The sequence below is a fragment of the Gossypium arboreum genome, chromosome 8 (assembly GCF_025698485.1).
Source record: "Gossypium arboreum isolate Shixiya-1 chromosome 8, ASM2569848v2, whole genome shotgun sequence".
In the NCBI taxonomy this organism is placed as follows: Eukaryota; Viridiplantae; Streptophyta; class Magnoliopsida; order Malvales; family Malvaceae; genus Gossypium; species Gossypium arboreum.
The window spans coordinates 7,033,318-7,056,446 of NC_069077.1; the positions used below are offsets into that span (position 1 = coordinate 7,033,318).

General features: G+C 35.3%; 5 protein-coding genes across 8 annotated transcripts; 2 read left to right on the forward strand and 3 right to left on the reverse strand.

Moving 5' to 3' along the window:
• Positions 1-470: 470 nt before the first annotated feature.
• Positions 471-1,977, reverse strand: LOC108468855 (60S ribosomal protein L30-like). Its single transcript, XM_017769714.2, has 5 exons — positions 1,827-1,977; positions 1,599-1,704; positions 1,207-1,308; positions 770-838; positions 471-674 (listed from the first exon to the last, which is right to left on the reverse strand). Exons 1-5 carry the CDS (start codon positions 1,845-1,847, stop codon positions 634-636), a joined length of 339 nt encoding a protein of 112 aa, XP_017625203.1. The 5' UTR covers positions 1,848-1,977; the 3' UTR covers positions 471-633.
• Positions 1,978-2,237: 260 nt separating this feature from the next.
• LOC108469573 (serrate RNA effector molecule-like) lies at positions 2,238-7,923 on the forward strand. 2 transcript variants are annotated; one of them, XM_017770472.2, is made up of 12 exons: positions 2,238-2,861; positions 3,706-3,818; positions 4,374-4,431; positions 4,609-4,695; positions 4,795-4,869; positions 4,947-4,994; positions 5,168-5,236; positions 5,336-6,139; positions 6,229-6,277; positions 6,375-6,652; positions 6,728-6,904; positions 7,396-7,923. In XM_017770472.2, the coding sequence occupies exons 1-12, from the start codon at positions 2,455-2,457 to the stop codon at positions 7,454-7,456; spliced, it is 2,226 nt and encodes a 741-aa protein (XP_017625961.1). In that variant the 5' UTR covers positions 2,238-2,454; the 3' UTR covers positions 7,457-7,923. The 2 variants fall into 2 exon arrangements, with proteins under 2 accessions (XP_017625961.1, XP_017625962.1); XM_017770473.2 differs by having other exon boundaries at positions 4,621-4,695.
• A 101-nt stretch (positions 7,924-8,024) lies between these two features.
• On the reverse strand, positions 8,025-12,640 carry LOC108469572 (protein FAR1-RELATED SEQUENCE 3-like). 3 transcript variants are annotated; one of them, XM_017770470.2, is made up of 6 exons: positions 12,217-12,640; positions 9,389-11,752; positions 9,192-9,281; positions 8,925-9,074; positions 8,497-8,613; positions 8,025-8,324 (listed from the first exon to the last, which is right to left on the reverse strand). In XM_017770470.2, exons 2-6 carry the CDS (start codon positions 11,630-11,632, stop codon positions 8,280-8,282), a joined length of 2,646 nt encoding a protein of 881 aa, XP_017625959.1. In that variant the 5' UTR covers positions 11,633-11,752; positions 12,217-12,640; the 3' UTR covers positions 8,025-8,279. The 3 variants fall into 3 exon arrangements, with proteins under 3 accessions (XP_017625959.1, XP_052887535.1, XP_017625960.1); XM_053031575.1 differs by having other exon boundaries at positions 8,925-9,023; positions 9,389-11,731; positions 12,217-12,639; XM_017770471.2 differs by having other exon boundaries at positions 9,389-11,731; positions 12,217-12,639.
• A 3,160-nt stretch (positions 12,641-15,800) lies between these two features.
• LOC108470238 (L-ascorbate peroxidase, cytosolic-like) lies at positions 15,801-18,679 on the reverse strand. The gene is made up of 10 exons (XM_017771522.2): positions 18,533-18,679; positions 18,301-18,432; positions 18,036-18,210; positions 17,819-17,884; positions 16,986-17,034; positions 16,793-16,878; positions 16,611-16,690; positions 16,404-16,506; positions 16,229-16,287; positions 15,801-16,126 (listed from the first exon to the last, which is right to left on the reverse strand). Exons 2-10 carry the CDS (start codon positions 18,417-18,419, stop codon positions 16,111-16,113), a joined length of 753 nt encoding a protein of 250 aa, XP_017627011.1. The 5' UTR covers positions 18,420-18,432; positions 18,533-18,679; the 3' UTR covers positions 15,801-16,110.
• A 1,180-nt stretch (positions 18,680-19,859) lies between these two features.
• Positions 19,860-22,547, forward strand: LOC108467715 (L-ascorbate peroxidase 2, cytosolic-like). The gene is made up of 10 exons (XM_017768459.2): positions 19,860-20,120; positions 20,215-20,338; positions 20,428-20,602; positions 20,702-20,767; positions 21,308-21,356; positions 21,464-21,549; positions 21,652-21,731; positions 21,861-21,963; positions 22,080-22,138; positions 22,241-22,547. The coding sequence occupies exons 2-10, from the start codon at positions 20,220-20,222 to the stop codon at positions 22,254-22,256; spliced, it is 753 nt and encodes a 250-aa protein (XP_017623948.1). The 5' UTR covers positions 19,860-20,120; positions 20,215-20,219; the 3' UTR covers positions 22,257-22,547.
• Positions 22,548-23,129: the final 582 nt, after the last annotated feature.

Genomic DNA, 23,129 nt, shown 5'->3' on the forward strand with positions numbered 1-23,129 from the left:
AAAGACGAATGGAAATAGAGGAAAAAAATTTAACATACTTGGTAGGAAAAATAAAAATTAGAGATAATAAGAAATTGATATTTTTATTTAATACATAAAACAAATCATTCCTAATAAAAAAATATAAAGTAAAGTAAATAAATGTTAAAAATTATGTATTTTAATAATTTCTTTTCTCTTTATTTTTCAATTCTAAGAAATGGATGAAAAATTTACCTTTTTCTTTCAATTTTGAAAAATGTATCATGTTTTCTTACTACTTTTTTTACTCTTTCCAATCTTCTCCATCTTACTGAGCAAAGCTTTTAAGGCCTTCAAAAATGCAAGGAAATGGCAGAAACAATCAACCTTTAACAACACTACAAATGAGCAAATTGATAGCAAGATAGAACAGATTATCCAGATGCAGAAGTAAACCAGAACAAAATACAAAGATGGCAATAGTCTTAAAACGAAATTGACTCACAAAATTTCCAGAACATAGACCAATAATATCATCATCACAAGTCGAACATCAAGATGGCAACAAAGAAAGTTCTGAATTTCAGAGTATCATTAATGTTTCAAACTACCCAAAAAATAGAAGAAACTATATCAGAACAAAACCTATGAAGATATGTCATCCGCTGTAGCTTAGTGATCACTAGGCATGCTCTTAATAATATCAGAGTCACCTGGAAAACACAAGATGTTACCAAAATCAGAACAATATATAGATAAAGAGGATTATGAAAATCGATCATGTTATCATCAATGCCCTTATATTTACCAGGGTCAATAATGCTGAGGCAGCACACTCTGAAATATTTGCCACAAGCAGTTCCCAAATCTACGTTGTCTGCAAAAACAGAACACACATTTTTAAGGGAATCGTCAACCATTAAAACCAACCACCATCACAATTTACATGTGAAAACTAGAATAACAGTTAGCTTCCATCAAGATACAATATTACCAATTAAAAAAAACATCGTCCATATCAATAATTCATCAAATGGCTTCTAAGTGACATACAGATTAGACGTTCCTTCTACCATTTCCATCAGCAGCACTAGAAAAAGCAATTCTATCTGGCTTTTCACAAATAACTAAAACTAAAGAATTGAAAGGGCCAGGGAAGGGATCGTAAAATGGATTTCGATTCAATGTGATATGAAAAGTAACAATTGATTCTAAGTAATTATAATGGTGGGTTAAGGAACATACTTCCATTATAGTGGTGAACTCCAACTTTGCACAACATGGCATAATACTCGATCTCCGACTTCCTAAGAGGAGGGCAGTTGTTGGCAATAATAATCAACTTACCTACAACACATAACAAAATAAGTATACATGTCTTCCAATGCTCAATCAACATTAGATTAGCAACACAAATGGAAAAAATCGATTTTCAAACAGAATCTGTTTAAACACTATCTCCCAAAATGGAATTCATTCACTTTTAGTTTACTATTCAAAACAAGAAATCAAACCCATCATTTTTCATATAACAAAACAAACAACAAGTGACAGAGATGTTCAGAAAAACAACCAGATTGCTCGACATTTCAATATGGGAGAGGAATAAGTTCAATTTTAAAGAAACAATGGAAAACCTTTGGAGCTTCTGAGAGATTTGAGAACAGTTTTGTAACCCAAAGTGTATTTCCCACTTTTCATAACGAGAGCCAATCTGTTGTTAATGCTCTCATGGGTCTTCTTCTGCATCAAAATACCATCATCAACAACATAAAAATGAATTAGCATGTTTTCAGAAAATTTAGGTTAACTATTCAAAAAAAAAAAAAAGAAGAAGAAGAGAAAACGAGTAAAAGTGTCTTTACGGTCTTCTTGGCGGCAACCATTGTCGTCGGAGGACGGGAGATTTTCGGCGAAAAGGGAACTGCGGCAGCTACAAATGGTTCAGTTTCACCACATGCATAACAAACCCTAAAATCTACAACTAATAATATACTGATTCTGACACAAAGAGATTTAGGTTGTGGGCTAGAATTAAAGGCTTTGTTTCCTCGATCCAACCCAAAATTAACTTTTTACGGCCCAATTGTAGTTGTAGACCCTGAACCAATGTAATAAAAACCGACAATTGGTGTTCAATTAATTGAACTAACTGTTGAATCATAAATAACTAGAAAAAGTTGATAAAATCTTAAAAAATAGAAATGTCGGTAATTTTAAATTGATTAAAATTTTCAAAAAAATATTTATCTTTTTATCGCTTAATCTAACTTATTTAAATACCATAATTTTTTTTATTACAGTGATGGGTGTAAAAGAAAAAAAGGGTAGATGAGGAGATGTAAAAGATAAATATTTGATTTTCTCGAGCGGATCGGCTACTCATTTCTAGTTACTGAGGGTCCTCAGTGTCCGCAAAATAATTAGGAATAATTTAAGATTTTGTTCTCTATATTCTATCTTTCTAGGGTTCCGTTTAACCAACCCAACCCCATGGCCGAAGTCATAAACATGCCGGTCGATTCTCTAGATCGCCGCAGGGGCGGCGACCGTAAAGATAACAACAATAATAACAACAGAGAGCTTGCGCCATCTGACGATCCCAACTCCTCTCCCCCAGCTCCGCCTCCTCCTCGACGCCGCGACCGAGATTCGCGTGAGCGACGGGACCGCGACTACTACGATCGCAACCGCTCTCCTCCGCCTCCGCCTACCAGAGAGAGAGATTACAAACGGCGTAGTAGCATTAGCCCTCCACCACCGCCGTTGAATTACAGGGATAGGAGACACTCGCCTCCGCCTCGGAGGTCTCCGCCTTATAAGAGGTCTAGGCGTGAGGATGGAGGGTATGAAGGGAGGAGAGGGAGCCCTAGAGGCGGATTTGGACCTGGAGATAGAAGGTAATGTTTTATTTTTTTTTAGATTTCTGTCTGTAATTACAATTACAATTAAAATGTATTGATACTAAATTTGAATCTGTTTTCGAACTGCTTTTTTTTTTTTAACCGTCTTAGGTGTTTTGGTGTGTTTAATTCATGGACTTATTTCTGATTTATTAAACATTGTATTTTGCTTGGCTGGTTAAAGCTTGGAAATTTGTTAATCAGTAGTTTAAGTGCAGACCTGTATAGTTTTGTAGTATATACCTTGTTCGGCCATGATTGACTATTTGGAATGCAAACACTGCTAAGGAATCCTAATTGCTATTGCTTAAGCTGCAAATGAACCTTAAATGTAGGAGATTGGTCCATGGGGTATGTTTCTGCTAGATGTTTTTCTTTTTCCTTGTTAGGGTAACATTTTTATGGTCAATGAAGGGCGTGTAAGTGTTTGCTCTGGTTTCTTGAGGGTTTTGTGTATTTATTCAACTTTTGATTTCATTTCTCTCTTGATAATGCATGCGTGTTTCATGGATACTTTGTTTTTCATAACAACAATTGACTCTCCTTTTCTTATTATTGAAAGCTACATTGTTTTTGCAAAAAATACCAGAGTTCCTCTGAATATCTTGCATTTATTTGTTTTATGTAATCATTTAACGTTACCTGTGGAATGAATCATGCATTCTGTTTTCTCATTTTGCTTTCTATCCGGTGTGTCTTCTAATACGACTGGATTCTGGAGATCTGTTTATGTTCGTATTTGGCTTATATGTAATACATTCATATATGAATTATTATCTTCACTGGCAGTTTTGTTTATATTCAGATTTGCTCACGCTGTAACACACTTTTGATGGTCTAGGTTTGGTTATGATTATGGTGGTGGATATGATCGCGAGATGATGGGCAGACCCGGTTACCCTGATGATAGGCCTCATGGTCGGTACTTTGGTCGCTCTTCTGGTGGTTATCAAGGTGATCTTTTCCGGGAACTTCTTAAATGCTTCTATATTTCTTCTGACTTCAATTATTGCACTTGGCATAATCTTGAAGCACTTCTATTTTGACCTTTGTATTTTCCTTCCTTCTGCCACTTATTGTTACTATAGTTTGAAAGGTCCAGTTTTAGACCCATTAGTTTTTTTTTTTTTTAGTTATTAATATAAAATCTTGATTTATTATTTTTAATGATAGTTATATAAAGAATTTACTTTCCCAATATCTTCATGCGATTAATTATGATAAATGGAGATTAACCATGGGTTTGCACTTAGATTTCCTTTTTCCCCCTTCTTTAGATAGTATTGTCACTTGGAAAGTAGATCAGTTGCCAATGACCTATGTAACTTTGACCATCTATCAAATGATGCATAATTGCTATTAATTATGACACTACAATGAGTTGGTGTGTTCCTTCTAAAATTCCATCGAGTGATGATGCACGTATAATGCAGCAGCAGTCAACTTAATTATCCAACTTTTCAATTTATGATGTTTTATTTTAGTTGCTGAATGATGTTGCTTTTGCAGATTGGGATTCAGGCCGTGGTAGATATGGTGATGCTTCTAATTCAGGGACTACTCAAAGGTTGGCTTCTGTCTTGTTTTTGGGCTCTTGGTTTAGATAAGGTTTTAATTATTTTTCATTTCATGGCATTGTTGGTATCATTTATGTCCTCTTTCAGTTGAGGTTGATTTCGGGGTTGTTCATATCATCTAATTTTGGATCTTTATTTATCTGATTCAATGGTATGATATGATAAAGTAAAATTTTCAGAGAAGGATTGATGTCATACAAGCAATTCATTCAAGAGCTTGAGGATGATATACTACCAGCTGAAGCTGAGCGCAGGTGCAAATGTGGAATAATGTTACCATTTTGGTTTTTTTCATGTATGAGAATTGCAGCTTAATCTGGAATGTTTAGTAAATGTGGCGTTTTGCTGTGTAGGTACCAAGAATACAAGTCAGAGTATATATCTACCCAAAAAAGAGCATTTTTTGATGCCCACAAAGATGAGGAATGGTACATTTTGTTGTTAAGTGAATTTTCTGCCTCTGTACTCCCCTCAAATTTCTAATTGGACTTGCTTATGCATGTAGGTTGAGAGACAAATATCATCCAACAAACTTGGTCACTGTTATTGAAAGGTTAGTTCTACTTGCATATTTCATGATTTTCAGTTCATGAATTTGTTACTAAGTTGATGGATTTATGTCCTACATTATCCAGCATTGTGTTGTTGATGGATTTGGTGTCTTCTATCATGCTATCATTGGATTCTTTTCTGAATTCCATTTTCTTTTTGCCATTTATTTTTTAGGAGGAATGAGCTTGCACGCAAAGTTGCGAAGGACTTTTTCCTTGATCTGCAGAGTGGAACACTGGACTTGTAAGATCAGCTGTGCCCACTTATTTTATGTGTATATTCAACTTGGCTTTGTGCAAATTTCTATCCAGCTGCTCCCAATAATTTATGTTTGTGGTGCAGAACACCTGGTGTCAATGCTTTGTCATCAAATAAATCCGGACAAACCAGTGAACCTAATTCTGAAGATGAAACAGACATTGGTGGGAAAAGAAGGCGGCATGGTAGGGGACCTACTAAAGAAACTGATATTCTTTCTCTGGCTCCAAAGGCTCATCCAGTCAGTTCTGATCCCAGAAGAATTCAGATTGACATTGGACAAGCACAGGGCCTCGTACGTAAACTGGACTCTGAAAAAGGAATTGAGGAAAATATTTTAAGCGGGTCGGACAATGACAAAATAAGTAGGGACAAATATCATGGTAGTTTTGCAGGCCCAGTGATTATTGTACGTGGCTTGACTTCTGTAAAAGGCCTGGAAGGTGTTGAGCTTCTTGATACTCTTATAACTTACTTGTGGCGTGTCCATGGTGTGGATTACTACGGTATGATTGAAACTAGTGAAGCTAAGGGTTTTAGGCACGTGAGAGCAGAGGGAAAGAGTTCTGATATTACTAGTAATGGGTCTGAGTGGGAAAAGAAACTGGACTCATACTGGCAAGATAGATTGAGAGGTCAAGATCCTTTGGAAGTGATGACTGCTAAGGACAAATTAGATGCTGCCGCTGTTGAATCTTTGGATCCTTTTGTCCGGAAGATAAGGGATGAAAAGTATGGTTGGAAGTATGGTTGTGGTGCTAAGGGTTGCACAAAGCTCTTTCATGCTGCAGAATTTGTGCACAAGCATCTTAAACTGAAACATCCGGAACTTGTGATTGAGCTAACGTCTAAAGTGCGTGAAGAGCTCTATTTCCAGAACTACATGAAGTATGTTAGGTCTTATATGCTGCATATTACTTTTTTATATTTTTATTTGAAGAATACATCTATAAGATATTCATTGTTGCCATTCACAGTGATCCAGATGCGCCTGGTGGGACACCTGTTATGCAGCAACCCATACCGGTATGCTATAATTATTGTTGTTTGGTTTTATGATTGCTTAGAGTGCTTTTCTAATTTCACTTTCCCCCTTTTTTTCATAATTTGTATCTTCTTGCAGAAGGACAAGCCTCAGAGACGTAAAATAATGGAAAATCGCTTGAAAGATGAACGTGGCTTACGCAGAGAACGTGATAATCGAGCTAATGGTAGTGACAGATTTGATAGATCTGAGAACCCTCAATCAAGTGATTTTCCGTCCAACAATGATGGTCCTGATGGGGGGAACCATGATGATCCTATGTTTGACTCTTTTAGTGGACAAGGGATGCATGTTGCAGCTCCATTTTCTTCAGATATTGCACCTCCACCAGTATTGATGCCTGTTCCCGGTGCTGGGTAAGTCTTGTGCTGTTCTGCATGGAGTGGTAGTTAACTTATTATTTTTGTGATAACTTATATGTGTGATCGCAGTCCATTGGGGCCCTTCGTTCCAGCTCCACCTGAACTTGCAATGCAAGTGTTCAGAGAGCGGGGTGGTCCTCCTTTTGAAGGCAATAGTAGAAGTGGACGCCCTGGACCTAATTTAAGTGGACCGGCCCCCTTTCTTTTGCCTCCTGGCTTCCGACAAGATCCTCGGCACTTACGTAGGTAAGCATGCTTACTACTGTTCCCAAACCAATAGGATGTTTCAGCCATTGAACTTTCAGAGCATAAACTTAACTAAAATTTATAATTTGATAAATTCAGAAAATGTATGTTTATCATAAATGGTGTTGGGATCTATGCTGTTATTCCAGCAGTGTTTTTTTCAAATATAGGTGGGAAACTTGTTATTTATAAATTTCGAGGTGGCTCGTGTTCCATGTAACTATGGAATACAAAGGGCCGTATTAAATCTATATTCACATCGCAAGGTGGTCGCATGACTCCCCTCCCCTCTTCACTTTGACTCGTCGTTTCTTTCTCATAAAATCCGATTATCTATACTAATCAATGCAACAAGAGCGATATCCATTTTGATTTGTTTTTTGGAAAGAGAGAGGTGCTATGTTAACTCTGCATCAGCTCAGATGAATATTGTGCATGTTATTTTGGTTACAGTCAGACTAATAAACCTTCCCCTTTTTTCTTTCATGCAGTTACCAAGACTTAGATGCACCTGAGGACGAAGTCACAGTTATAGACTATCGGAGTTTGTAGGTACAAGCAATGGAAGGAACGATGCACCCGACTGAATCAGCGAGTTAATTCGTCAAACAATCCAAGGTCAAATGCTGTTATTTCACGATTCAAATGCTGAATCAGCGAGTAGCGTATTGACATTGCAGCATTTCTTAAACTTCGCTGGTGGGTGGGTACTATAGCTGTGCGATTAAGAGTAGTCCAAGTCTTGTGTGTAATTGCTGCGACCAGTCTTATATATTTTTTTGTCCCATATTAACCTACTTGAAAAGAGAGATTTATGAACAGGGGGATAGCGTGGGACATACAATGGTTAACAAATTTGTATTTGGTGAAAAATGGATTTTTTTTTCTCTTTTTAAGCTGAGTAGGTTTTCCGGGTAGAGGTAGCTGCTTATTGGTTTGGTCTTTGGATCTTCGTAGTGTTAAATAGAGGTGACCATTTCATATACTTGATAATAAAATGGTTCCTGCCTTTGTTGATATTTAGCTGGCTGTTTCTTACTTTTTATGAAACTAAAATCTTAAATAAATGCATAATTACGATTCACAGTTCAACTTCCCAAAATGGAAAAAAACCTGATCCTTAAAAGTAATGGTTGTATTCACATTATGATTGATTCACCTTTTTTCTTGTTTTCTACATGTATGTTGTATGTTGCACAACGTGCTTACCCAAACAGGAACAAATTACAGAGAAAGGGCAAAAAAATTCCATTCAATACACAAGCAGGAGCACTCCCATTATCATCATCATCATCATCACCTTGTTGCTATCTGTCACTGACGCACGATGGCATGGCATGTAGACGACCACTCATCCCCAACTTCATTGCCCTTTTTATTTCCTATGCTTCTTTGGTAAAGGCTCTGCTTGTGGTTCGCACTGCAAAAAAAAAAAGTAAAAATTAATTAAGATTATAATATGAAGGTACATTAAGATTTAGTAAGGGCCGGAGGATCCTACAATGAAATAATACCACGTATCCATTGCATCGTTTACGCCTATGAAATTCTAGGGTAAATTGCAAGTAGTTAGAAAAAAGGAGGATGCTTACAACACTCGAAAGCTGCTCCCGGATGTACGCCATTGATCTCAACATTGCTCCTAATGTATCCCTGGACACCTGGAATTTAACCTCCGACTCTCCTGTACTAGTCTCGGTGTCTTGAAGCTGTAAGAGAAGATGAAATAAAGGAAATTCTAGTAAGCAATAAGACAAAAGGGTTATCAAGAAAACCATGCTTTTGTTGTCCAAGGGACAAAGAATTTATGCACTAGAAGCAACAAAAGTAACAAATCTTCGAGACATGTTAATTGCCACTACATCATGAACAGAAATGTCAAAGCAAGACTCATATCGTAGATTCAACATAAATCTGTTTGAAATCCATAGATTAGTACAAAGTACACAACACCAGAAAATGAATCGTAAAATATCATAATCATTATGGAAGATTATGGCTTAACTATGGATTAACATACCTTCAAATTGATGACGGCAACCCTGTTAGCTGGGGTAGAAAGCTGTTCACTGATATAAGCCATTGACCTCAACATGGGTTCTAAAGTAATCCTTGAGAGCTGAAACTTAACATCCATTTCAGCTGATGGACTATTGCTATAATCTTGCAACTGTATCAATTATATATCAGATATGCATAAGAAAATGGCTTGACACAAGTAAAAAATTAAGTTGCAACTCGGGATTTTATGTACTCACTGACTATTAGAATTCTACTATGCATATACCTTTAAAATAATGACTGCCAACCTATTTCCAGGTTTAGAATTCTTGTTCTCCATTAACCATCTCATTGACTTCAAACAAGGAAGAACCGGCTACATCAAATATACCCATAAAGGTTCATTCAGTATACTGTTCTTCAATTCAAAACCAATGGATAAATGAATGACATTAAAGCAAAATGAATAATCATTTATTGTACCATGTTATCAGGATGAGTATCATCCCGATGAAGGGAAACAGGTGCCATGCGTGGCAGATTCAAATCTGAGACAGATTGAGCTGGAGTACCAGTGTCATTAAGATTGAAATGACGTGTAGTTTCATCTTGCTGCGGCCATAGCGAAGGGGCTGTATCTGGTGCTGATGTTGAGCTCTTCTTGTCATCATAGGCAGCACCAGTGGCCAGTGAGTCGGGAGATGCAAGTTTTGCAACAGTTTTCTTTACAACAGAAACCTTCTTCCCAACTTCGTTAAGAGCCGCCATTGCAACATTGTAAGTCTCAGTAGCTATTGCCCCATCTTCTGCATATTTGATTGCTTCCCGACACAAACTATTATACCTTGATGCCAAGGACTCCTGACCATGCAAGTCGCCACCACATTCATCAGTTCCAACCCCAGACTTTGCATTTCGTGTCCATCGTTTCAGAATGTAATGTGGTGGTAATGTAAGTACATTTGTCACAGTGAAGACCGTTAAAATATGTCTACAAAGGATGCCAGAATACTCAAACATTTGGCAGCTACAATTAGCTCTTATTTCAGGGTAGTTTAATGTTACTATGTACACTTTGTTGACATCCTCATACTTTGCAACTCTGAATGTGCTGATAGCTCCATCACCTTCAATTCTATTAGCAGTGTAAACAAAAGTTTCAACTAGTTCTTCTTGAAATTTTGTGAAAATTTTCCTTGTATATAGATCAGCTGCCTGTTTCTCCATAGGTGATGGTGTCCGCAGGACTGGTGTGGTGCATATTGTGTCAAAATCAGCTTCAATCTCCCTTTCAAACCAGTTCTCTATTGCTAGTTCATACTGTCTAAAGAAGATAGGTAACGTGGTCTGTTGATTCACAAATCCATCAAAAAAAGAGCCATCAAATCCTTGATTGGGAGTTATTGCAGCAAAAAAGGAATCCCGAAAATAAACAGGGACCCATTGAGCTCGAGCATTATATAGTGAGTGAAGCCAATCATGTGCCCCAAGATTATACTTTTCAATAATAGAACTCCAAGATAATTCAAACTCCTCAATAGTTTCAGTCAAATTTATGCAATTATACAGTTCCGCCTGAAAATTAGGATGCACATGAAATATATGTGTCAACTTCTCTGGGCCTTCTCTTAAAACATGCCACTTATTAATACAGTGCCGAACACCAGGAAACACCTGAGACATTGCTGTTTGTATGGCTCTGTCTTGATCAGTGATTAAGGAGACAGGTCGACGATCATTCATTGCCGTGAGAAATGTCTTGAAAAGCCAAACAAAAGATGCCTCAGAGTCATCAAATAGTAATGCACAACCGAATAAAATCACCTGACCATGATGGTTCAGCCCTGTAAATGGAGCAAACGGCACCCTATACTGATTTACCCTGTAACTTGTATCCAGTTTAACAGCATCACCGAAATGCATGTAGGCTGTCCTTGACCTTGCATCAGCCCAAAACACATTAGCCATACAATTATCCTCATCCAGCTGTATTGCATAAAAGAAACCAGGGTTCTCAGCCTGCATTTTCTTGAAATAATCAAGCAGATTTTGAGCATCCCTCCCCAGCGTTCTCTTTCTGTTAACTGGCCTAAGTACATAGTTCAGTGTCCCAACATTCTTGCCTGAGCAATTTGCTTCTGCTGGAGGAGTTTTCCTAATGCCACGGTTGTTTGCATCCATGGAGACATGGTTTCCATCCATAGAAACATACATCATACCACTAGGTACAACTCCAACTCCTTGGTAACTATCAGCCATGGTCTTTGCAGCACCAGCAAAGTGCCTGCGGGGACGAAGGTAATGCACTTTCCTGGAACTCACCACTGAATGGCTATGCTCCTTCACAAACTTTATAACAACCCACTTTTCTCCTTTTAACTCTATCCTAATCATTGCACTGCAGCTTTCAGCAGACCTTTTCAAACCCTCTCTGCCACAGACAAACTCCCTAGCAACTATTGTCCCATCAGTTTTATACTGTGAAGAAAAATGACCGGCTTTGGAGCTAAATCCCATACGTCTAGCATACTCATCATAGAAAGTTCTAGCAGCATCTTCAGAATTAAATTCCATGCCCACATATGGTTCAGAAATCCCATCTTCTTCACAAGCTAAAGAATTCTCCACATGATTTGCTTCTCCACCTTCACTAGGTTCAGCATCCCCATCATCTGACATTCCATGATGGCTCAAGCCCCCTTCTGAATCAATCACATGAAAATCCATACTAATCCAGCATTTAATACTATCTCACCATAGTGCATTACATTATCCCTTGGCCCTTAGAATATTCTATTATTTTTTTAAGCATTCTTCATTTGTTTTCTGTCAGACAATAAGAAGCAACTGAGTACAACATTATCAAAAGTCAGCCCTCTCATGAACACACACATAGACACAAAACTAAATGGGAACTCGCAATGAGTAACAGCTACCTAATCAACAAAATGGTATGAACACAACTTTCAAATAGAATAATGGCCCTAAAGTATCACTAAAAAATTGTTCTTTGCATAACTATGATGCAAATGAACACCAGTGTTCACATAAAATATATGAAAACCAAGGAATTGATATTTTTATATATAAAGTTCTTTCCTTTTTACCAAAAAAAAAAAAGTCCTTTCCTCATAAATAACAGCAAAGAAACCAATCAAGGTGCTGAAAACTGAAACTCCATGGATAAAGCATGAAAGCTAAATTCTGAAAACCCATTCATCAGAATCATCTACAACAAAAACCCATGTCGAGAAAGAGCAGAAAGTTGATCGAATTTTCCATGGAAGGAAATGAAGAGCGTTAGGCAGTACCTGGAAATGTAAATCTCGAGAACCCTGAATGACAAAACTGTGAGTTGAAAGGGGAGAGGAAAGACCTTCAAGTAAAAATAAAAATAAAAAAGGAGCCTTCGAAGGTTTGGGAGTGAAATTCTTTTTTCAAAGTTAGAAAACCCTAAACTCAGGCTTGTTTAAACATTTCAAATTTGCAAAAACAACCCCTAGGTTCTCTCGCAAAATTATAATGACATTGCTAAACAACCTTCAACACCAACAACAACAACAACAAAAAAAAAAAAGCCCGTTATTCTCGACCCGGTACCTATCTTTCCGGATCATTCCTACCCGGTTGCATTGAGTTAAAAAAACAAGTTTTCTTGATTAGTGTACAACATTCAATTTGAGTCGTCCTATTCAGTGATGTTATTATAAGTTACTTAGTTTTAGAAATTAAAAAATATTTAAAGCTAAAGAAGTCTTGGTATTGATGAAAACATGGTTATTAAGTTATGGTGTTCAAATGATTGATCCGGTTAATACTTGAATCAATTATTATTAATTGAATTATTTGAAATATAAAAATTTTTAACCGTTAATTGAATCAATTTTTTTAAACATATTAATCAAATTGAAATATTTTGGTTAATTTGATCGTTAATTGAATTAACCAAAATTTATATATTTTTGTCTTTTGATTAAAATAAATATTAAAAATATAAAATACACTGCTAATATTTATTTTCTTTTTAATAGTTAAATTTTTGTTTTAAAGGGGTGAGAACAATAAATAAGACATTAGAAACACAAAATAAATTTTAAAGTTAACAACCAAGCAAAAGTTAACATTATATATAATATATATGATTTATTTTGGTTAATTACTCGATTTCAAACTAAATTAGCTTATAACCAAAATTTTAAAAAGTCATTAATCAATTTCCGATCGAACTAAATTCGGCCACCGAAAGATTAACCGACTTAGATCAATTCGGTTTTAACCGAATTATGAACACCTTTAGTCTTAACTATAGGTTTAAGACCCATAATGTGTAAGTAAAATCATGAAATCCTGTACCAAAAACCCTAATGTTCCCACCAATGCTGCACAGAGGAACAAAAAAATGAAAGAGGCAAGTGTGCCCAATATACTAGCTGATGCTATTAAAGCAGCCAGAAAACGGGAAGAAAGAATAAGGGTTGAAGAACAAAAAGTGTTCCGAGACCCTAGCTGCTTCAAATGTTATGTCAAGTTGATCCTTAAAAAATTAATAAATGAACAGAATATAAATGTGGGGTCATTTGGAGATCATAGAATTGATCAAAATTTTCACAATGCAGGCTTGTTTGGTTCAGTCTGCTATGTAGAGGAATTATAGTTGAAGGCCACCCCTTCTACCACAAGATGTTTGTTCAAGGCAAGCGTCTTAACTTTGGTCCTGAATAGATTCATATGGCATCAAAATTGTCATACTCCTAATCTGGTTGAACTTGATGAAACTGTAGACCAAACTGCAGCAGCCCTCACAGACAACCTTCATCCCACTTGGCCTGTAAAGGAAATTGTCCAGCATGCTTATCTACCATGCAACTATTGTCCTACCCCTCTAATCTTCCAAGTGTTAGTTCTCTCAAAATCCAAAGATAGTTATAGCCAATGAACAACAAGAGAAACGAGTTCATATACTCAAAGCGTTCTCGTAAGTGGCTTGAGGAAAACATGTCCTAAACGAGTAGCAAGAAGCTTCTGACCATGAAGAAAAACAACTTGCTGAAGAAGTTCTTCCCCCAAAAGTGTTCACTGCTACAGACACTACTCCTATGTCTAAGGGGATGAAAGCTAGAACCATTGTTGAACTCAGTGCCGCCATAGACTTCAATCAACAATTATGTGACAGACTACGAGCAAAGGCCAAAACAGTCTGGGTGAATATAGACAAACAAAGGGCTCTTTTATCTGACCCACTAGCCCAGGATGATGAAAATTGATTTGACAGATTTGTTAAACAAAAAGGGGGAAAAGAAAGTTGAAGGGAAGGCTGGAATTGAGCGGGAGGAAGATATTTTTGTGGACACTCTTATTTTGGTTAGTTTTTTTTATTACAATTGCTAGATAACTGTATATTGTTAATACTCTGATACCTTACCTTTGGCTATGATAGTTTTTGCAGCTAATATGGACTATCTTAATTTTGATGCTTAATGTTTTATCTCATATTTACTTAGTGATGCATCTTCATTAATAGTTAATTCACTAAGTTATTTGCTAACTAATAATGAGAACATGCTCGGGGGAGCAGATAATTCATGTTAGATATAATTTTTGGGATTGTATAAGTTTTGTTTAACAAATTGTCAAAGGGGGAGAATGTTGAAAAATATGAAATTGGCCAGCTTCCCAAGCATGAGAGTTGAGTGACAATTTCCATATTTGAGTATTGACAAATTATTAAATGATTTGAATGAGTCGTGCTAATTGTTTAGAAGAAGTATAAGCCAACAATGATCATATTAGTTAGGAAATTAACATGGAAGATTAGATCGAATTAAATCACCCGAGACAATCTCTTTTAACATAGAAATTTAGATTGGATTGACACGCTGTGAGATTAGCTGCCAAAAGTCCATATTTGGTTTATTTTCTATTGTTCTAAATATATTATTATATTATTGTTTAAATGGAATTGTTATAGAGCTTTTATGTTAGTAAGTCTCAAACATAGATCTATTTAAGGAAGATCTGTATAGGTTTTTGTACTGAAAATTTTTAACACTTATCTTATTTATGTTAGGGAACTTTTCTTAAAGCGCAAATTGTTAGTAAAATCGGTTGTGTTGTAATTTCATTTGTTGATTTCACAGGGGTAAACTTAGTGGTGAAAGTATTGTTCTTCAAAATTCGAAAGTGAGAAGAATTATCACAAGATATGTGATAGATTAGGTTTACTTATTGTAACTGTTGAAGAGAGTGAATATTTTTCACTAAATTAAGTTTCACAAACATAGAGAAACTAAATTGTGTAAACAATTCTTATAATCTTTGTGCTTTCAATTTTTAGATTTAGAGTCAAAAAAGTACTCAGGAAATCATATCACTCCTAGTGTAAAATCACTACCAACGATTTAATAATTACAATCTACATTGCATTTTACATTTAATATTAAAAATTTGTACAAATTAACCTTTATAAGATAAATAAAAGTGTAAATTATTATTTCTATTAAATATTCCATCAATTTGTGTTTTTTTTAATAATGTGAAACTAAATGATAATTAAGATTGAAAATTTATATTTTCAATTACCCATTTGTCTTTTTAAAAGATTTTTTCCATAAAATGAAAAATTTAATTTAATTTTTTCAAATAAAATTAATTATATTACCTTCCATCATTGTTTAACAGTGAAATTTATTAACAAAAGAACTAATTTGCATTTTTCTTTCTAGCATACAAAAATGTAATCCTAAGCCTCCAAGTACATATAGCATGGAAACGGATCTTTGCTCCAACAGAAAAGTGGGTAACATTGCTACAAACGCGTGGTAACCGATTATAACGGTTCTCAAGTAACCAATTTGATACTGAAATAAGCATATCGAGTCACTGACCTCTTTTCCAGTTATTTTCATCAATGGTGTATCATTTAATTTATACTCCGCAAATCATTTCAACAACGGATAACAAGTTTCAACACAACGTCTACTTTAAGGAATGCATTCACCAAACATATCTATGGAGCATCCACTAATAAAGAAAATGCAACAGCTACGAAAAACAAGATGGGGAATGTGAGTTTAGAATAAAATTATCGAAAAAAGCTTGTCTCGGAAACCTCCCCAAATTCATTCCTTAAGCCAACTTTAGAGAGAAAACAAAACCTAAAACATCTGTGTCGTTGGCTTCTTCCTATTTTTGCAATCATCATCAGCTTATGCATCAGCAAATCTGGAAGTAGACGGAATAGATACTATCAGTACTTCTCATAAACAAAATTGAAATCAAGTACAACATAACTGAACTTCCAGTTGAAATGAATGCAAAGATTACCCTAGCTCAGAGAGCTTCAGGTGAGCTTCAGTGTAATCAGCAAAGAAAGCATCCTCATCCTGCAAATAAGAGATGATAATCAGAATTAACATTTAACTTTTTAATTGGTGATTGTATCAAAATCTTGATTCGTTGTAATGGAAAGAAAAGATGTCAGAAGGAAAGAGTTATGTACAGCTGCATATTTGTCAACCAATGGACGGAAAACAGGGTCGGAAAGGAGAACTTTGTCAGTTGGCAACTGTAACAGGCCATCCTTCTCTCCAGTCAAGAGCTCCCTATAATATATTATCCGATTAGCATAAACTTAAATCGATTCTAGGACAAATTGTTCATCACAACTCAAGGGAAAAACGCACAACTCATAAAAACAGAAACTCACTTGAAGTAAGAGTTGTCGAAGATAAGAGGGTTGGTAGTCCATGGTCCCTCAAATCCAGACCTCTCCTTGTGGCACCTTCCCTGCATCGAAAGCAAAGAAAACGTATATCATTGTAAGTGGGTAGAAAATTTCAACATTGCAAACTTCAAGAAAACAAGACAATTTGATATTTTAGAACAGACCAGGGTATGGCCACCAGAAAGAGCAACAATGTCCTGGTCGCTAAGACCCATTTGATTACTAAACACCTGCCTCAAGTGATCAGCTCCTGCAAAATATTTTTCAAAAGATTAAACCAAGATCATTACAGGCACTGAGATGTGTTTTAATTCTGAATAGAACAACAACATTAGAAGACAAATCAAATAGACTAACCCTCAGTAGCATTGGGAAGACGACCCTCAGGTGGTGGGTGAGGCTTGTCCTGCATTTATTTCCAAACACCTTTAGGTATGTATTAAAAGCAAATTTTTACGCCCCGAATTAGTAAGCTAAGTCAAGTAACGCCTCGTGCTCGACTCCAGCGACGGTCTCGGGTAAGGGGTTACCTGACTTAGCTTACTAATTCGGGGCATAAAAATTTGCTTTTAAAATTAATTTTTCTACCTCGGATTTGTGGTTTCGCAACCATTGTTCCGTTTAGGTCCTATTTCGGGATGTTACAAGGTAAATACAGTAACATTGAAATATACAGTTAAGTGTTGACAACATGAACAATTGAACAACTCAATTAAAATCCATTTAAGTGTTGTTGCTCAAAACAATAAACCATGCTCTAACATTTAACCATTTTATAATGAAGAAAATCTACAGAAACTAACTGACAAATCCCAAAACTAAACTTTGATTCATTGTATAATGTGATACAAAAACATTGATTTGCAGCAACTGCATAAAAAAAATTTTGGTACCATTTATCCAGTTACTTATGTGCCATCGTTTTATCATATGAACAAATAATAATATTCATCCGACATGACAATAATTTGTTTATTTGTCGTGTCTATGCTCTATAATTAAATTAAAATCAAAGTTTTATGGGTATAACTACACCAAATCAAAAGTATCACACTGCATATTGAGTCGAAGATAAAATGTAATTTGGGGATATATCCTAAAAGCACAGCATTATACACTAACCAGACCACATCATTGAATCATACATTAACTGTTGCTGAAAGTAGTGTGTAGTAGAGATATAGACTCACCTCTCTTCCAGGATGGAATGGAATTTCAGGCCCACCGGTGATCTCAACAGCAACAACACCAGCAAGCTACAAATTTTAAAACGCCAAAAAGAATACAGTCAAAACCAGTCACACTCTCAAACATAAAAAAGAATACAGTCAAAACCAGTCACACTCTCAAACATAAATCGGTTAAATCTGAAAGCAAGAACAGAAAATCCGATCAAGAGTTAGATACCTGATAGAAGTCAGCGTATGAAAGGATAGGAAGCTGCTCCTTGATCGGCTCGAGAAGCCTGACTGCAATATCGAGACCGTTGTTAGCAGCATGAGCGAGCTCAGCAGGTTGCTTCATGGTTCCAAATGGACCTCCGGTCTTGGTCTTGACATCAAAAGTTCCAGCTGAGTGCCACCTGTCCCCACCCATCACCATAACGCCGATCAGCTTCACGGATCTCAAAACCAAATTTCAAATCAGACGATAAAAAAAAAGAGAAGCTTACGCTAGACGGAGCATGAGTGGAGCACAGTTCTTCTCAGCGATGAGACCTCTTAGCTTCCTCTTAGCCTTTTGAACGGCGTTTTGGTAGTCCTCGCTAACGGTTGGGTAACACTTGGTCATTTTTCTCTGGTTTCTACAACAACAACAACAAAAAAAAATTCAAATAAACAATAAAATTTCAAATCATATCAACAATTTCCAAAACAGGATCCAAACTCAGATCGAAAACGAACCTTTCGTCGGAGAGTGTGAAGAAATGAAGATAGGAAAGCCACGCGATCGACACGGGTAGAGCACAAGCACACTCTGGTGAAAGAGAGGAGGATATATATATAGGGGAGAGTGAAGAGAGGAAATGGTGTTTGTTTTGAGAATGGACGGCTTTGATGTGGGTTGAAAATTAATGATGTACGGCTGTGCTTGTGAGTTAGGTGGGCTGATTTTTATTTTTTCTTTTTCTCATTCGAATAGTTGATTGGTCAATATTTTTTCTTACAAAAAAAAATATTTATTTTATTTGAAAATTCCGACGGGATTTAGGGAGAGCGAATTTAATACAACATATATCGATACCCATTCAATTATCAAACTTTTTTATTTTAGATATTCATTTTATACAGTTTATTTATTTTAATTATTTTTGTTAAAAATTTTATCGAAAATATAAAATGATATTTTTATCTTATAAACTAATAATCAGATGCTACATGATACAATTTACTACATTATAAATGTTTTTTATATTTTGAAGGACTAAATTATAATTTAGTCAATACTAATTATTAACCAAAAAAAAAAAATGGAATTATCAGTGTGAACACATTCAACTAGAGAAGATGCCTTTGGAATTGAAGCGATGATTACAACACTGGCAGTAGGTACGCCAACATTTATGACCCATTTATTTCTATGGTGGTAATATCTTGCAAATACATCGCCTTGAAAAACTTATTTTTAAAAATCAATTCCATATAGTTATATATTCATTTTTAATTTTGTGATTATAGACAAGTTTCGAGAATAATTTTATTTTTATAATAATATTTAAAATAATTATAATATTTAATTTAAAATTAACATATTTATATATTTAAAAATAATTATAATTTAATTTATAATTATTATTTAAAAGTTTGATGTAAATAAAGTTGCTAATTTTAAAATAAAATTATTATTTTAATAAAATTTAAGTATAAAATATAAAAATGTTGTGGTAATTATAATTTAATTTATAATTTTATTTAAAATAATTATAGTTTAATTTTGATATTATTATAAAAATAGATTTTTAATTTAAAAATTATCTTATTTTATTTATATAAAATAAAATTATTAATTAAATAAAACTCTAAATATCTTAATTATCATTTAATTAATATTACATTAAAAATATTACTATTAATTAATTAAATTTTAATTAAATTAATATAAATATTATTATTAATGCAGTAATACATGAGTTTAAGTTATTCTTTGAACAACAAATATTGAATCTGATAATTAAAATTTTAATTAGTATGTTTTTAATTTACTTTTTTTTAGAAAAAAATATTGACCAAGCTTTTTGAAAACCAGCCCACCTAACTCACAATACAGCCATACGGCATTAACCAAACCGTCCTCTCCCAAAACAAACGCCATCACTTTTCACTCTTCACTCTTCACTCTTCACTCTCCCATATATATTCCTCCCTTTGGCCAGAGTGTGCCATAAAATTTTTGGTTCAAGTCGTGTCCATAGTCAGGCCAAAAAGAAAACAAAGAACTCGTGTCCATCGCGAGGTTTTCCTATCTTCATTTCATTACACCCTCCGTCGAAAGGTTTATTTTCGTTCCAAGTTTGGATCCTGTTTGAAATTGTTAATATGATTTGAAATTATATTGTTTATTTGACTTGTTTTTGGGTTGAAACCAGAGAAAATGACCAAGTGTTACCCAACTGTTAGCGAGGAGTACCAAAACGCCGTTCAAAGGGCTAAGAGAAAGCTAAGAGCTCTCATCGCTGAGAAGAACTGTGCTCCACTCATGCTCCGTCTAGCGTAAGCTTCTCTTTTTTCTATCGTCTGATTTGGAAGTTGGTATTGAGATCCGTGAAGCTGATAGGCCTTACGGTGATGGTTGGGGACAGGTGGCACTCAGCTGGAACTTTTGATGTCAAGACCAAGACCGGAGGTCCATTCGGAACCATTAAGCAACCTGCTGAGCTCGCTCATGCTGCTAACAACGGTCTCGATATTGCAGTCAGGCTTCTCGATCCGATCAAGGAGCAGCTCCCTATACTTTCATACGCTGACTTCTATCAGGTATCGGGTTTTCTGTTCTTGCTTTCAGATTTAACCGATTTATTTTTGAGGGTTTGACTGATTTTGACTGGATTCTTTTTGGCGTTTTAAAATTTGTAGCTTGCTGGTGTTGTTGCTGTTGAGATCACCGGTGGACCTGAAATTCCCTTCCATCCTGGAAGAGAGGTAATCTATGATACACACTGCTTTCAGCATCGGTTAATGTATGATTCAATGATGTGGTCTGGATTGGTTAGTCTATAATGCTGTGCTTTTAGGATAAATCCCCAAATTATATATTATCTTCTACTCAATATGCAATGTGATACTGACAACTTTGTTTAGTGTTGTACACAAAACTTTGATTTTAATTTAATTACAGACATCTAAACGACAAATAAATAAATTATTGTCATGTCGGATGAATATTATTATTTGTTTACATGGTAAAACGATGGCACATAAGTAACTGGATAAATGGTACCGAAATTTTATGAATGCAGTTGCTCCAAATCAATGTTTTTGTATCACATTGTACATTAAATCAAATTTTAGTTTTGGGATTTGTCAGTTAGTTTCTATAGATTTTCTTCATTATAAAATGGTTAAATGTTAGAGCATGGTTTATTGTTTTGAGCAACAACACTTTTAAATGAATTTTAATTGAGTTGTTGAATTGTTCGAGTGTTACTGTATTTACCTAAAGGTGTTTGGAAATAAATGCAGGACAAGCCTCACCCACCACCTGAGGGTCGTCTTCCCAATGCTACTGAGGGTTAGTCTATACGATTTGTCTTCTAATGTTGTTGTTCTATTGAGAATTAAAACACGGCTCAGTGTCAGTGATGATCTTGGTTTAATCTTTTGATAAATATTTTGCAGGAGCTGATCACTTGAGGCAGGTGTTTAGTAATCAAATGGGTCTTAACGACCAGGACATTGTTGCTCTTTCTGGTGGCCACACCCTGGTCTGTTCTAAAATATCAAATTGTTTTGTTTTCTTGAAGTTTGAAATGTTAAAATTTCCTATCCACTTACAACGATATGCATTTTCTTTGCATTCGATGCAGGGAAGGTGCCACAAGGAGAGGTCTGGATTTGAGGGACCGTGGACTACCAACCCTCTTATCTTCGACAACTCTTACTTCAAGTGAGTTTCTGTTTTTATGAGCTGTGTGTATCCGTCATTGTTCCAAATACAAATCCATTGAGTTGTGATGAGCAATTTGTCCCAAAATCAATTTAAGTTTATATATGCTAATCGGATAAAACCTTGTAGGGAGCTCTTGACTGGAGAGAAGGACGGCTTGTTGCAGTTGCCAACTGACAAAGTTCTCCTTTCTGACCCTGTTTTCCGTCCATTGGTTGACAAATACGCAGCTGTACATAACTCTTTCCTTCCGACCTTTTTTCTTTTCATTCAACGAATCAAGATTTTGATACAATCATCAATCGGAAAAGTTAAATGTTAATTCTGAATATCATCTCTTATTTGCAGGATGAGGATGCTTTCTTTGCTGATTATGCTGAAGCTCACCTGAAGCTGTCTGAGCTAGGGTAATCTTTGCATTCATTTCAACTCGACGCTCAGTTATGTTGTACTTGATTTCAATTTTGTTTATGAGAAGTACTGACAGCATCTATTCCGTCTACTTCCAGATTTGCTGATGCATAAGCTGATGATTGCAAAAGAGGAAAGCCAACTACACATGCCTACACAGATGTTTTAGGTTTTGTTTTCTCTCTAAAGTTGGCTTAAGGAATGAATTTGGGTGGTTTTATTTGGGGTGATTTCCGAGACAAGCTTTTTATGATAATTTCTTCTAAACTCACATTCCCCATCTTGGTCATTATCGTTGTTCGTTGCTCTTCCATTGATATGTTTGGTGAATGCATTCCTAAACTTGTCATCCGTTGTTGGAATGATTTAAGGAATATAAATTAGATGATACACAATTGATGAAAATATCTGGAAAAGAGGTCAGTGACTTGATATGCTTATTTCAACATCAAATTGGTAATGAGAGCCATTACAATCGGTTTCCGCCCGTTCCTAGCCGTGTTACCTACTTTTTTGCTTGAACAAAATCCATCCCCATTTTCATGCAAGTTTGGAATATAGCGAATGAAAAGAAAAAAGTGCCCACAAGTGAAATTTGAAGGGAAAATGGAGAGAAGTAAAAAATCTAATGTCTCTTTTTGCGGTCTTTTTTATCTTAAAAATACAAAAAATATATATTTATCAAAATGCTATCAATTTAGAAGTATTTACTGAAATAATACAAAAGGAATAATGTTTCTCGAGTCTTATGCTATATTGTTTTCGACAGAAGTGATTTACTTTTATTTTCCTTGTCGATTTTCAGATATCGACAAGTCACATTGTCGAAACAATTCTATATTTTTGAAACATTAAATTACTGCTGGTTACATATTTTTACTTTTTTGTAATGTTTTTAAAGAGTTCGTCATTTCCTTTTTTCTTTTTTTTTTTTAAGATAAACATTCATATCGCAAGAAAAGGCTCCAGTAGAAACCGCCAAAAGAT